We start from the raw sequence: 16513 nt of genomic DNA, 5'->3' as shown, positions 1-16513 counted from the left end.
AAACATTTCCCACCTGACATTTTGGAAATCTTATATTCCCAGTTTTTCGGAAAAAATCAGGATCATATCTATCTCTACAATGAATATATATGCATCGTGGGTAGCAAGGTAACTTATTTGGATTCAAAAAACTTATAATTGTTTCTTTACATTATACATTATTAGCAGTCTAAATTATATTAAACTCTTTGAGATGGAATTTTGCATAATCTGTATCAGATTTACAAACTCACAAAAATTGTAAGCATCAAGGTTTTGGCTAAGTACGTATCATATATTCCGTGTGCAGACACATCTTCATTACAGTTTGATTATAGGGATAGATTGTGTACCTAACATTTATATGATTTAATATAAATTGTAACGAAGTCAGTGGCCTTTGTTTTGTGATACCAATGATCTGTAACACCACCCGAGCTAACAGCTGTCATCTGTGCACAGGGAAGCAGTGCCCCGAGTACGTGGAGGTGCTGGCTCGCTGTGCAGCTGGTGGCACGGGCTCATGCGCGGCCGGGGAGAAGTCCCAGGAGCAAATGATGGAAGAGGTATTCCAGAACCTGGGCGTGCATGGCAGACCAGGGGAGACGCCAGTGCAGCCGTGTGTCCGCTTCAAGGACATGGTGAGTGTAGACTGCAGACGCTGCTGCAGCTTTCTGCTAGCTCCTCATCCACAGTTCTCACTACCAGATCGTTTTCACTCTTTTATTTACTGTATTTGCTCGAATCTAAGATGTTCATCAATTTAAAAGATTCAATACAGGTTCACTATAGAACTGAGTAAATTCTGCAAACTGAGGTTACCATAGATTTTAAGATGCACCAAAAAAAAAGTGTCATTTTAAGATGAAATGAATTCAGTACTTTTTTTTTTTTTTTATCCTTTCAAGTTTTAACACAGTTCAAAAAGTTTTGCGCCTGTGAGTCAAGATAATAGTTATCTTGCATCATCATTATAAATCTTTGAAATGTAAGAGATGATTATACAACTTCAATGAAATTTTCATTTGACTATAACTTAAAAAATTATTATTAGGGATGAACCAATCAAATCCTCAAATTCTTAAGTTTCAAAGAAAAATACTTAAGGAAAATTTAGAAATGCAAGTACTAGCAACTGTGTAGTTGATAGAAACCAACATCATTGATCTCTACAGAACCTATCTATCAAGGAAATGTCTTTGTTTGCCTCAAGCAGCTACAGTTCTCTGGGAATGTTGAACACTTCAGGGAACATCCTAAACATCTAAATACTGTATTTACCAAAATGCAAGACGAGTCCTAAATACTACTTTTAGTTCAGGAGAATTTAATTAATGTATTGGTCCGAAAATAGGCTGACCCCTTCTACAGCACACTAAAAATCAGGGATAAATAAATTTTAACTATCTAAAATGATTATCAGTAGAGACCCCGAAAAATGGTGAAGCGCGAAATTCACGAAATAACGCGAAAATTTGATACTTTAAACGAATTTTGCGACTTTCCTTTGATTTTGACATAGTCGCGAAATTCATGAATTTTCGCGGGAAGTTCACGCTTTTTTGCACAAAATAATGTCCTTATGTCGCAAGTTCTATTTATTTACGCCATTATAAACATAGGTGTGAAATAAACATAGACTGAAAGACTAGTGCCGTGATATTATCTTCGTTTTGACACGTTACTGAAATCCACGTATTTTTATTACTCTGTTTACAAGCAGTTAATATTGCCATCGCAAATGAAAACAAAATGTAACAAATGTCAACAATCGATATGTGCGCACTACCAACATAACAAAATTGACTCCACAATTTTCGTGTTTTGAATAATGGTCGTTTCTGCCGCAAGGCGCACTGGTGTCGATTTTTCTAACCTAATTTAATCGCATGGAGCTAAGATGGCAGTCATTTTTGCGTGCACATATCTATGAGTGTTTACAACTACCGTCCACATTTTGTAAGTTTTGTGATACAATTGAATTTGTGGCTAAGACACCGAAAACTTCGACAATGTTTGATCGCGAAAGAGAGATGAAATCGGATGATTTTATATTTTTGATCAGCGTGACAAAATTATGATGTGCAAGTTCTGCAACGTGCGGGTTGATTGGACACGCAAAGACACGTGCAAAAATCATGTGGCAAATGACACACACAAAACAAAACAAAAAAGACTATTATTTTGTCAAGCATTCTACCGTGTCTAAACAAATCTCAATAGGCGACAGCGTGAATAAAGCAAACAAGCTTGAAAGTGCAGAAAACAAGAATTTGTTTCTGATTTTGTTAATATGATGCTGGAAGTTAACATTCCTTTGGAAAAAGCTGATCATCCAGCTATGAGGGAATTGAAGGTTAGCCTTATTTATTTAGAAATGTTTTCCCCCTCTAATAAAAGTTCATAAGCATATGTAGGCCTACAATATTATCTATTAACTTACCTTTAGGCCCAACTTACCTTGCAAGTACCTCAGATTAACAAACACATAAATAGGATGGATTGCATTGTGAAATGGTAAGCACACCACAAGATATTTTTGACTGTTTGATTGATGGTTTGACTGTAATCCAGCAGTACCTAATCTAGAAAAAATTAGGTTAGGTTTGGCTAAGAATTGTTTTGAGTAAATTAGCCCATTAATATTTTCAGCGATAACCTTATAAATGCTACCTATTTATAAGTATATTGTAAGTTATGTATACATGTTAGGTGCAGGGGATTTGCCATCATCAGCCAACACTCTTAGAGAAACTTATGTCCCAAAAATTGGCCAGGCAAATAAGGAAGCAGTAAGGCTATGAGGTTTTTTATACACTGGCAATGGCATAATTTTTTCAAAATTTTTTGGGGTCTCTACTGATTGATTATTTTTACACCGATTTTTTGCACCACTCGCTTAATTTTACACCGATTTTTTGCACCGCTTTTGTCATTTTTTTACACAGAAATGAGCCAGTTTTATTTACCATTTTCTGGGGTCCCTAATTATCAGCAGCATATTACCTCAGTAACATTTCAACTAAGTTAGTATTTATTGAACTGACAAAATGTGTTATTCTTACTTACCAAAATATATAAATATATATAAGCTGTGTTTCCGTTTATCTTCACATTCTATTGTAGTGGTGCCAACATTTTTTACGGCAATGGCTACATTTTATAAGTTCATAGAAATTGTGATGTAAAACATTTACCGGTACGTTTAATTTTGACGTAAAAAACCCAAAATGGTTTCATGTAAAACGTGTATGAATCAACCATAAAACAGCCAATATTGCAAATAGGTTGTATTCTTGTTACTGTTGGTATGTACCGGTATTTGTTTATTCGTGTCGCAATTACAAGTTGCCAACACTGGTGCCATTTTGTTTTTCCTGTGGTAGAAGAGTAAATAAAGCATACTACGGTAAATAACCTTACTGCAAAATTGCTGTCTTTACTAATTGTTTACTGTAAATACCACATTTTACAAGCAAATAAAATTACAGCAGCCTGTTAAATACAGTTCAAAAATAACCAGACCGAGCTTTTAAAAGCTATGTGCTACAAGTGACCACATCTGTGTACTTAACTTATGTTATTGGGGTTAAGTGTGTTTACTAAATTTCTAAGTTGGAAAAATTACTAATTCCACGTAAGTACGGCGTAATTTTAGGTCAATGAATTGTATATCTGATAACATTTTTATGTCATAAGTGATTCTCCTTGAAATGTATGTGTTTAATTATACTATTTTGGCTAGTGCCCCATTATAGGCAGACTCTAGATTTCAAGGTTGACAAAACTGGCAAAAAAGGTTGGCCTATATTCGGACCAATACGGTATTAAGTTTCATGATATGGGAATTAGATTAAATATTTTTTTAGTATTTGCATATTTTTTGTAACAACCCAAGTGTAAATATGTAAATAAAACTCAACTAACTAAGAAGAAAAGAGGTGGCGGAGTTCTTTCAGCAGTTAATAAATTTAAATTTATATCAATTCATCCTAATTACCGTGTTTTATCCCATAATTGTCGCACATTTTATACTAAAATCAAGTTTGAAAAGTAGGGGTGCAACGTTTATGCGAAAAAAAATTTTTTTTGCTAGTTAATGTTATTTATAAAAACAAAACGAATTCATGTAAAGTAGATTTATTTAAAAAGTGGAGTATATAAAAGCACGCCGAACAATTTAAATTAATAAGTCATGCATTAAAATGCAAATTCGAGCCTGAACTAACGCATAACTATCGCCGTAGTACACACCACGAAAGAGTGTGGGCCAACAAATGTTAGTTAACTCAGTACTCGACAGAGAGTGCGTGTTGCATGCAATCGGCGAGGTATCAGTATCGATATTTGACTACGTGTGTGCGCTCTATACGGGAAGCAACATAACCAAATATGAATGATGCCAACTAGCACTGGCTACATTTTTAGAAGCGGTACACAGCGGCAACGCAGATGAACAGATAAAAGGTTTTAACGTTTAAAAAGACTTTAAAAGAAAATGTACACATCAGACAACTTCGTATTTCCGTTAATTAAATAAGTAAGTGGTAATAAATAAGTAAGTGGTAATGTCCGAATAAATATTAAATTTATACTTTAAAACACTGTTTTATACAGAAAAGATACCTACACAAAGCGCTCGGACTCTAATAGCTGCACCAAAAACATCATGCGACGTTTACACAAGAAGTTATTTCTATCCAAATTTTGACGCCCTAAACTATAGGTGCGACGATTATGCGCGTGCGACGATTATGCGATAAAACAGGGTATGTCCTTTACTTTCCCGCTGTTGAAACGATCTGTCTGAAAATATCAACTCTTACTAATACTGTAACTCTCGGTTTTATCTACTTACCCCTGGACATTACTCCTGAAGTGTATCTTGAATATTTGAGTAGCCTAGTTACAAACATGGCCAAGTCCATTTTGTCAAATTTTTAACGAGAGGCGAAAAACTGGGATTTTAGCTATTTAAGATTGAAATATGTTCTTGGCCAGGTTTGCAACTAAGGTTAGGAGTTGGCAATCTTTGTAGCAAACTTTGTTGGATTTGGCCATCTTTTTAACAAATTGTGAGCACTTAGAACTGTGATCTGATCTTGTAAGTTACACCATTTTTAATTATATGTTCAGTTGGAAGATTTAAATCAACAGCATTACTACATAGCAATATTTTAAATTGTAATAAAAAAAATTGGTTGTCTGTAAAGTTGGTTTACGGACAATAGTTTAACGTGACGTCATAACAAAATATTGATGAAATGATTGCATACTTTCATGAATAAAATTGAATCATTTTTATTTTAATAATAATAGAATAAATACTTGAAATTATACTAGTAATCAGATTTTTAAAATGCAAGAATAATTAACCTTTATTGCCAAAATTGTTGTTGTAATAAGCAATGAAAACCACATTAACTTTTCACTTCACTTTATAAACAGTCAACGAAACAGTTCACGTGTCGCGGATAGATAACGCGATTCATTCGGTTCGCGTCCGTCACCGTAGATGACAGCACCGTAGGGGAATAATATTATTTCGTTTTTATAATACGATTTTATAACAAATACGCATCCCAAATACACCAAACTTATTTATAATGTGTTACAATATTTTTTAAAACATTGTGCAAAAGATCCCGGGTGTAATTTGAATTATTATGTGTAAGTGTAAAACACCATTGTTCGTACAAAAACGTATTTGAAAATTCAACATTACTTTTAAATAACCGTACCGATTGTGCTGAAAATCGGTGGACGATCATTAAATTACATAATATTAATAATTCAAACGACGAAAACATTATTGAAAAGTCAAATCGATGGTTGTTCCAATCGAGTGGAAGAGAGATAGATGCGGCGCAAGCGTACAATGAGCGTAACGGGACACATCGTAATGGGACAATGTGCGTTACGGGACACTTTTTCGTGTGTGCAGCCAGCGTTCATCGATTTATTAGACATTGTCACGTAAAAATGTATCATTTGTACAAAAGTAAGAAAAACTCATGGTTACTACAATGTAAAACTAGAAACGTTATTGTTTTGTGTCTTTAAGGCAAAACAGTTTCCAAAATGTTCATTTCTTCAACAATTTCTTCATTCATACAGTCACACTCAGGTTCATCGTCGGCATAATGTACAACATGTTGAGCAGCATATTGTTTTCATCTATTGTTTTCATCTATTGTTTCCTATACCACTGTAGTTCTTCAGTTTGAATCCATTCATTTCCATAGAGTGCTTTCAGCAGTTTTTCTACATTTGCAATTTTGGCTCAGATTTACTTTAACTCCAACTTTCAGCACATTAGGGTTAACCATGGAAATTACCTTCCCATTTTTGGTCATCTGTAGAGATTATGCAGTATTGGTTAGAGATTGCATCTCACCTTGAACAGTAACAGTTTGATTTGGTCCTTCTTTGGTTAAAAGTAACTTTCTGACATAGGAAATCTTAAAATGAAGTTTTTTAGTGTCTTGATACACTGTTTTGTATCTGACCTCCAGTCATGGTTTGCCAACCCTTACCAAGCTGTTTTAATAATACCTAAAGGGGCCCACCTAGTCAAGGGTGTATCTGTGTTAGTGAGGCAGGATGATAAGTGTGATGCTCGATGGTGTTTTTAGCAGTAATGCTTCTAAGCACAAAGCACTGGCGCACAGTCTTCTTGTATATAAGACAACTATGAAATCTGAGCGGTGACCGTTACAATATATTGCTGAGAAATGGATATAAAGGTATAATGCAAGTCCCTTAAGTGCTTTCAAGAATCTGTACTGGTTGTTTTATGCCTAAAAATTACTTTGAAAACATGCCATTTAGCCATTTTCACTGTTCTAAAAATACTGTTTAAAAACTTAATTCGAAAACTAAACTGCTTATCGGTCCTCAGCGGACTCTTAAATGCTTTTCCTAAACATAACTGACTCGGATATCTTTAGTTGTTTTTTTTAAGCCCTGCACATCATGTGTTTTCCCGGGTAGGCGGGGACCTTAAGCTTTAAAAGCATCATGATAGTCTTTGATATCCACAATAATATCTTTCTTGTTAATCAATCTTTCTATCAAGCCAAAATCTATATAGCTCAGCTTAAGTTAATGGCCAGTAACAGGGTACACTATTTCTATTTGCTTTATTTGTTGTGGGCTACGATATAACCATAACAGCCACAATGTTGTCAGTAGTATGTTTTTTTATTTTGCTCTGATCAACCATCTGCGACCAACTGAATGGCATCACTATCATTAAAGTTATCTGTGTGTAGCTTTGTAACTCATTGTATACTGCTGATATCTCGATAAGTGATTTTTTTCATTTCATGATCACACCAAATGTAAACAGAAATGTTGTCCTTAGCCAAAGCTGATTCGCCATTCGAAATGCCAGATACTGTAGTAAGGTTGTAACAGTACAATTGCTGAGAATAATATCAATTCTGATCATACAACTTTGACATAGGGTTTTTTTTTTTGCATGTCAAAGGATTATGTAAATAAACCATCTTTCAGAAGGGCTTTGGCAATTTTTTGTGAAGTTTCAAATTAAGTTAAGAGTTTTTTTTTTCTCTTCATCTTTCTCATGATTCTGGGCCTTAGTATACTCTAAGAATGTTGAGCATATATTATAAGTCTTGGTTTTAAAACTCAAATTAAACTTTGATACAAATACTGTCTAAAAAGAACTTTAGTAACTTTTTGCTCTACAGCTTAAATGGATTTATCATACATGCACCAAATTTTGCCAATGCTGAGGTTAGAATCCAAATATATTTTACAATTTTTTCTTATAGAGCAATTCCAGTCCCTAAGATTGCTTAATAAAATCAACCACAAAATCAATTTTTTTTGTATTTTTTTTTCCTGTAAATACGTCTAGTCTCCACAGGCACATCAGCATCTTTTGCAATATAATTTTAATAATAGTTTGAAAACTCTAGTTTTATCTAATAAATGGAAAACAGCAAAGGTAGTCAGTCCCTGTACACAAAAAGTTATGAATTAAATTACTCAAATTATCAGTTAATTTCATTACTTAATGGCTCCCCAATTTTTTTGAGAAAATTTTTTTTAAATTTTCAAATTAATAATAAATTATCTTGTAATCAACATGGTTTAAGAAGAGGAATGTCGACAGGTTGATGCTTGCTACTTCGACTTAGCGAAGGCTTTCAATACAGTTCATTATTTTTAATACTTTGTAAATTATCATATTTTGGTTTAATCAGTAATTTTTTTAAATGGTTTTCAAGTTACTAAAAAAAAAAGTTTTTTCGTCTCTCTTATTAATCATTCATAACTCTACATTGTTTTAAAGCTTGTTCTGGTGTTCTTCAAGGAGATACTTTATCACCTCTCCTTTTTATTATATTAATGATATCACTCAGGTTCTAAATCACTCTATTGAAGTACGTTTTGCAGTTGACCTAAAACTATACCAGAAAATTACAACATCCTATGATTGCTTCTTACTAAAAAAATGACATTATAAAAGTCAATAATTGGTGCAAAAAAATTTGGTTACACTAATAAAGATAATACTAAAATAAGATCCTTTGCAAGGGTATACCAGCCAGTTGAATTTAATTACCTATTAAAATACACTTTAATTCCCAAATATCTCTTTATTAAAAAAAAGGGGGTTGTCTGTAAAGTCGGTTTACGGACGATAATTTTACGTGATCACGTCATAAGAAAACATTGATAAAAAATTGCATACTTTTTAATTTTCAAATTTTATTTACAGTTTTTGCAAATTTAATTTAAATAATTTGTTTAAATATAATCACGAACAATTAGTTAAAAAGCCTGCCTTAACCTGTTATATTATTGATATTATAGAAGATTTTCTCTCACGGTGGTTGGCCGGTTCTTGCACGCTGGGCTCAGGTGGAACGTGACGAGTCATGCTTTTTCGTGCGTGCAGCGGGCGTTCATTGATTTATAAGATTTTATCACGTCAAAATCTTGGTGTCATTTTAGACTCCAAATTATTATTTCATAAGTACGTTGACGATCTATACTCTTCTTCTCGAAGGACTCTTGCCCTTATTAAATTAATTACTATTCATGCTACTAATCCAATCTCAGATCTTTCCCTCTATTTCACATTAATTAGATCTAAATTGGACAACTTTTAAAAAAATCTGGAATGACATCAAGATGGTTGATTTAAATAAATTAGAAAATATTCAGAATATATTAATTCAACTAATGAATCTTGAGATCTTACCTCCACCTAATGTGATTTCCTTGATTTACCTTAAGCTTATTTAGATTCACTTTGTACAAAATTGTTATAGTTCCGAAAATAATTGTATATGTTTCGATAATACTGGGCTGAAAATTTCTTAATTTAATACTCGTTCACTTCAAACTTTTCTCCACAACTATAATGACCTCATGTAGAGAGTCATCTCGAGCCACAGTAAACAAATCATGAAATCTAGAAGTTAATCACTCCACTTACTCCACTCACAAGTCCAGTAAATTTAATTTTTTTTAAATTTTTATATGTTTATATATAATTATGTTAACATTAAATACTTTCCGGTAGTCTTGTAATAGTTCATTAGTCTTTATTTGGAATTTTTAGTTTTTGTAAGGTTCCTTGTTTGTACATATTACCTTATCATTATACAATACAACCTGTCATATCCGGACCTGTGATAACCAGACCCTCCCATATGCGGATATATCTCCAAACTAATTTTTCAATTTTGGTTAGCAAAATTTGTGTGCAAGATAGTTTGCCATGTGAGAGGGATGGAAAAGTGAAAGTTGCAGTTGGAATGTTGTATGCCCGCGTAGTCTCTATTTCCGAGCGGGGTTGCGCCTTGACACTGTCATTGGCCCTTTTTCGGAAACCCCTTCCCTTATTCTCAACCTCGACTGCCATCTGCTTGCCACTTGCTACCCGCAGCCTGTGTTTACATTTTAAAGTGACAGTTTGATTTGCAAGTAAATTTCTAAACTATATGTCAGAAGTGTTTGCAGTTATTGTTATTCTTCATATTTTTTTTATCGGTGGTTTTTGCTAAAATGGCAGAGAAAAGGAAGAAAACTGTTGTAACAATAGATGATAAGTTTTTTGCTCTAAAGAGGTTGGATGCTGGTGAAACATCTGAGAAGACTGCTACTGACGTGGAAGCAGGAATGAGCACTGTGAGTGACTGGAAAAAAATGAGGAGTGAGATTGAGATGTGGTGCTCATCGCAAGCTTCAACAAGTGGGGTAAAAAAACTCAGTATGATGAAGAAACCCACTTACAACAAAGTTATTGAGGCCTTTTATTTTTGGTTTACCCAAAGAAGAGAGCACAGATTGCCTATCTCAGGTCCTTTGTTAAAAGAAAAAGCTTTGCACTTCAATAAAGAAATCAGAGCCAATGAGGGATGGTTAGAAAGTTGGAAAAATCGTTATGGTGTGCGGAAACTACAGATCAGTGGTGAAAAACTTTCTGCTAACCAAGATGATATGGACAAATACAAATTTATTTTACACTTTAGATGAAGATGGGATTTCAGAGAACAACTCTATAACTATGATGAAACTGGGGCTCAACTATAAAATGCTGCCGACCTACACTTTAGCTTCAAAACAAGAAGATAGTGTCCCTTGGTATAAAAAGGAGATAATCACCATTTTATATCAAAGCAATGAATGCTATAGGATTTCACTACAAACTTCCACTGGGATTTATTGGATAATCCGAAAATCCTAGGGCTTTCCCCTGCCAGTTTTCTACAAAAACCAGTGTAGCGTATGGATGAACAGTGAAATATTTCGTGATTGGTTTCACAAGCAGTTTGTGTTAAAATTTTAAAAACATTCAGCGAAAAATAATTTGCCATTTGAAATTGAAAAGATAAATGACAACTTAAAATGTATTGTTACGATTTACCGCGGGTTCGTAAAGGATAGCCCAATTAAAGATTTTTATCACACACACAGTTTTATTTATTTCCACTACTTATGTCACTTACAATTAATCTTCCAAGATGGCAAAAAATTAACTACACTTAAAGAAATATCTATTCCCCAGTCACTCGTTCCACACACCTCGCTGGGCCACACCTCTGGCGCAACTCTCGCCGCAGCACCCTTCGTGAATCTCCGCCGCGGGACTCTGTTGCCACATTCCGCCACCGCCGATGAACTTCCCCTTCGCCGAGGATCCGCTCGACTCCTCGCTCGCAACTTCGCTCGGGACTCCGCTGCACCCACGACTCTTTCGCCCGGAAACTCCACCGCGGGAAAACTCCCGACTCCACTGAACTCACTCACTCCCTGCCCTGGAACCTTCGTCCAAGGACTTCGCCACTCTGCCGCACCCGCGGCACTATTGCCCGGAAACTCCGCCGCGGGAGAACTCCTGACTGAAGTCTCACTGCTCACTCCGAACTGACTCTGACTCTCTCGAAGGTCGGCCCCACCTCCTTATATAGCTCTTGGGTTCCCGTCCAGAACAATCGGGCATGTATCCAAGATATCGCGCGACCTTCGCCGTCGAAATGCCCAGAAACGTGTCGTGAGTCCCGTCGAAGGATGCAGCGGCTGCTTAAAGAATGCCGATAAACGCAACAAGCATCAGGTTCCCACAAAACGCGCCGATAAACGTGTCGTGAGTCCTGTCGAAGGATGCGGCGGCTGCTCAAAGAATGCCGATAAACGCAACAAGCATCGGGTTCCCACAAAATGCGCCGATAAACATGTCTGAGTCCTTTTATGCTGCAGTGCGGCCTCTTTTAAGTAACTCGATCTGAGGCAGGTGCGCGCTGCGAAGGTCAGGATGTCGCGAGATAGTATGACACGAGATACCAGGGAGAGGATGCGGGTGGACGGGGGCGCAGACAGGCCGAACGAGCGCGGTGACGCCAAGCACTGCAGCCAAGCGCGATCGTAACAGTATGTTTTTACTGCCAAATGTGACATCCCTTTATCAGGAGTGCTTGAATCACTGAAATGTACTTATCACCATAAGTTACTTAACGCTGTTGATTGCTGGAATGGATGAGGGTGAAAGTGTTACAGAATCCTTAAAAAAAGGTGGACAAGTTAGATGTGGTGATGTGGGTATCCCAAGCATGGGACAGATTACACTGGTTAGGTCATGGGGGAGGCTGTTTGATCATGAAGCAACTGAAAAATGGACTGGGGAGAAACCAGAAGCAATAAAAATGAAACTGTTTGAAATGAAGAAGAGTGTCAGATTGCAGGGCTTGTAAAACCCCTGCCTGGATGTGATTAAATCAATGACGATGAAGTAAAGAAGTGGTTAAATGAAAATGAAGGCAATGAAATTTCAGTGAGTGACAATTTATAAATGGTGTGCAATAGCAATGAGAAATTCTCTGAACCCGAAGAGGATGGGCCGGTCGCCATAATGGCAACATAATAGTCTGAATATTACTGATATTTTCCCTTGTATATTCTTATATTTATAATTCTGACCTTAAACACTTGAGGCAGTTGAGACCGAGCACTCCGGGCAGGGAAGCTGGGGAAAGGAGTGGGTGGCCTCTCGACTAATTGTATAAGTGTTAGGGTTGTGGGGGGGGGGGGTGGGGGGGGGGGGGCTGCTCGGACATCCCAACCCAGCCAAACTGTTTGGACTGTAGTTGCTGGTCTTTTCTGCCATGTGGGTTTTTCCTATTATTATTTCATTGATTATTAATATTTTAATTTATCTGTCCTTAAATTTTATGTTCTTATATTCCATTGAGTATGTGTCGTGTTTCTTTTGTACTAGTTATTTTGTTTTAGTCACTGTTAGTATCTGGTATGCTTGTTTTCTTGTGTGAGCCAACTGTGGATGTACCTACCTGCTGTGGTTTTACCTCAGGTAGAGCTTGCCTACTTTGGTACCGACAAGATAGTGTCCAGGTACTTGCAGTGACCAATTTTGTTTCTGTATATTTTTTTAAAAAATTTTTTATTTTCTGTTTTGAACCTGTCTGTATATGTCGTGTCCACCGCTCAAGCCCTTGGCTATTGGTAGGCATGGCACATGTTACAAACTAAAATAAATAAATAAATAAGAACAAAATAATTTAAACTGAATTCTGGCGAGTATTCTTAAAATTTTTAACTTCGCTTTCATACTCCATCATATTAATACTTTAACATAAAATATAAAACGCACCTGAATCTCTAATATTGTGGTGTTTTTTTTTGTGTAACTAAAAAATATAATTTAATTAATGTAGTTCAAATCTGTACATTTCTTCCTACAAATAATTATCCAATTGTTTATTTTCACTAGTGTTTGGTACCATATAAACTAATTAATAAACTGTTTAAGGTACATAGTTGAGACATTGCATGAAATTATTAAAAAAAAAATAACATTTAAAAAAAAAATTGGTTATCTGTAAAGTAGATTTACGGACGATAGTTTAACGTGACAATGTCATAACAAAACATTGATAAAATGATTGCATACTTTTATGAATAAAATTGAATCATTTTTATTGAATTATCACTATTTTGTATGGATACAAAGAAGGAGTGAAATGAAATCTACAATTTAATTGATAAATTTACTTTTATTTGCACTCATTAATTCAAATATGTTTATTACTTAAACGAAGAGATTATTTTGACTACATGTTTGCTATTTAACTTCTTCCAATCTGTGTTATTCTGTTAAGGATAGGACGATGATAGGAAAAGTAGGAAACGAATGGGAGTGTTTCAAGGATGATGTGAAGGAAAATGGCTTACCCAACACCAAGATGCAGTAAAAAATAATATATTTGCGCCACGGACTCTGCAGCAATGCTAGGAGGAACGGATTAGCAAAGAGCAATGAAAATGTTACATTGAAATGCATGAAAACAGAATTACGGCACGGACTCGGTCGCAATGCTAGGAGGTTCAGGTTAGCAAAGAGCAATTTAAAATGAGCATAATGGGACAATGTGCATAACGGGACACTTTTTCATGCGTGCAGCCGGCATTCATCGATTTATTAGACGTCACGTCGAATATTGGAAATGGCTATGATCATCATTTATATCTCAAAAATTAGTTTTTTAAATTTTTGTCAGTTGGATCTGGCATCAATCAAAAACTACTTTACAAATAATAAAAGTTTCATCAACATTTGAGAGGTCTTTGGCTAAACTAAACACTGGGATATATATATATATATATATATATATATAAAACAGACTTCTACCCCTAAGTCAGGGGTCTGCAGACTTTTGAGCGAACCAAATATTAAGTAAACAGATTCTCCAATTTTTCAGTAAGCCGCAACATATATTTTTTTTTGTGTCTACATGGAATTTTAAGACGATAATAAAAAGAGATAAATTTGAAAAATTTATTCATAAATTCAAGATAAAATCTTATAAATTAGGCTACTTAAGAGGAAAAAAACACGTAAATATAAAAAATATGGTAGTCATTAGTAGAGTCTACTGATAAAACAAGAAAACCTAAATTATTTTAATTATTAAAATAAAAATAAAGCAACTGGGCAAATGCGGTGTCGGGGCGGTGAGATGGTAGGGGTGCGAGCACGCAGGTTGATGACATGTGTTATGAATGATTATACTGCTTGACTATGTTATGCTTTTTTTTTCTTCTGTGGCAGCCGAAAAATCTTAGCTACACGCGCCTCGCAAGTAGCGATTTGCCGACCTCTGCCCTAAGGGGATGAAAAAAAGGTAAACATGGTTTGAGGATAATTCAATTATCTGAGACGGGATATTGGGCATAAATAATAAATATATCAAAATTATCAATCACAATTTTACCATTTTGAAAAATTCAACCCCTAAGGGGTGTAAAAGAGGTAAGTTTACTTAAAAAAAACAAAAAACAATTTGAATACTTCTGAATTTATTAGAACTGGAGGTAAGAAACTAAGAAACAACTATGTATGTAGAGTTAAAAAATTGTATTTATATTATTCATTGATCAAAATTCATCTTATAAAGGGGGTAAAAACGGGGTAAGTTGTATTAATTTTTTTTTTTAAATTTTATCTCCAAAAGTAATAAAGTAAGACAAAATATTTTGTAAGAGTAATGAAAATAGTAAACCATGCGTTATTTGCTTTCCGCTTGCGAGATTCCATCCCAAAGAGGTATAAAAGGGGTAAGTTTTGTTTTTAAGGAAAAAAATGCATACTTCTGAATCTACTAGATCTAAGGTAAGAAACTAAGAAACAATAACATGCATATATAGTTAGGAAAAGTATTTTTTCAATTTTTCAAATTTTATTTTCAAGGGTGTGGAATACCTTATCTGCTATGTGCATGAGGGAATAATATGCTGAATTACTAACATTATTTGTGTTAATTAATAATTTGCCCACATGCCAATATATTCTACTGAATATTTAATAATGGTACATAATTGTTATAAACAAAAATAATATTCTGTAAAACAATATATTGAATTACCATCAAACGTTGAGTATTAATAGAACTGGCAACACACTTATATATGTAGTTATAAATGCTACTTTCCTACAAATACTTTCCAATTTAGTTCTAAATAGCCTGTCCATATATAATTTAATATAGTGGATTATCTCTCGAACAAAAAACTAAATGAATTTACCAGGTTCCAGCTCAATCTCATGAAACTCTTGTGCAAATACCGTATTTACTTGCATATGATTTTTAGTGTGAAAAAATGTACTGTGAACCATTTATGAATTTTTTTTACTTTGGGTTAAAATATATATTCGCAGACCTGTCAACCCTTACGATTTTCCCGTAATTTTTACGAAAATTTTGCATCTTACGATTTTACAGGAACGCTCCAAATCTTATGATTTTTCTCTCGGCCGACACAGACTAGTCCCAAATCCCGAAAAGCTGGCCAAAAGTAAAAAAAAAAAGTGTTCTTTCTGGGAACATTTGACTGTTAGAATAGTAGTAGTGGTACCTCTAGCACGTATTAACACCGTTAGGGATGGGTAAGGGTCCCTACCTGGCTCAGAAATTCAGTTTGTTTCGAAGCGTCAAGTGTGTCGCTTTGTTAGCGTGTGACGCACCCAAACATTTCTCAAGTTCAAACTCGTATAGAAAAGTGAAAAGTGAAGTGATTAGGATTCTGCAAAATGGATTATTCTCCATAACGTAAGTTAATTTCAGATGTGTTGCCCTTAATTAATATTAATAATTATTTTAATAACAAATTAATAATAAATGATGACGTGATTTCTATATCACTTTTGAAGAAAACATTTTTAATAAAAGCCATAAGTTAAAAGTCCCACAAGATCTCACTCTGAAACCAAATGGCATTTGTAGATCATTAATATTTTTAAAACATGTCAAAAAGTTAGCAGCAGCTTTGGCTTCTTTTATGATTTTTATTCAATGACATGGATGTGCTTTTAAACCCGCATTTTTCACATTCAGTTTTGAGTTTTTTTTATGAAATATTATTTACAATAAATTGGTAAATAAATATTTTTGTTAATAACCTTTAATTCTTAATTTTCAGAATCTGCAAATGATACCAAAGAAATTTCTTGCACGAGAAAGGAAATTTTTCTATTTGT

At 34.7% G+C, this 16513-nt stretch overlaps 2 protein-coding genes across 5 annotated transcripts in view; both read left to right on the top strand.

Moving 5' to 3' along the window:
• The window catches only part of LOC134527844 (uncharacterized), a 286375-nt gene that overhangs the window by 250910 nt on the left and 18952 nt on the right, over positions 1–16513 (top strand). For all 4 annotated transcript variants that reach the window (XM_063360800.1, XM_063360797.1, XM_063360799.1 and 1 more), the window contains exon 28: positions 442–620. In XM_063360800.1, the coding sequence (XP_063216870.1) occupies positions 442–620 (179 nt within the window). The remainder of the gene's footprint in view (positions 1–441; positions 621–16513) is intronic.
• The window catches only part of LOC134527847 (cation channel sperm-associated protein 2-like), a 254149-nt gene that overhangs the window by 231866 nt on the left and 5770 nt on the right, over positions 1–16513 (top strand). The gene's annotated exons all lie outside the window — the stretch shown is intronic.

Source organism: Bacillus rossius, chromosome 1, assembly GCF_032445375.1.
Source record: "Bacillus rossius redtenbacheri isolate Brsri chromosome 1, Brsri_v3, whole genome shotgun sequence".
Taxonomy (NCBI): Eukaryota; Metazoa; Arthropoda; class Insecta; order Phasmatodea; family Bacillidae; genus Bacillus; species Bacillus rossius.
The sequence above is the reverse complement of the archived record's forward strand: the minus strand, read 5'-3'. Positions and strand labels throughout refer to the sequence as shown.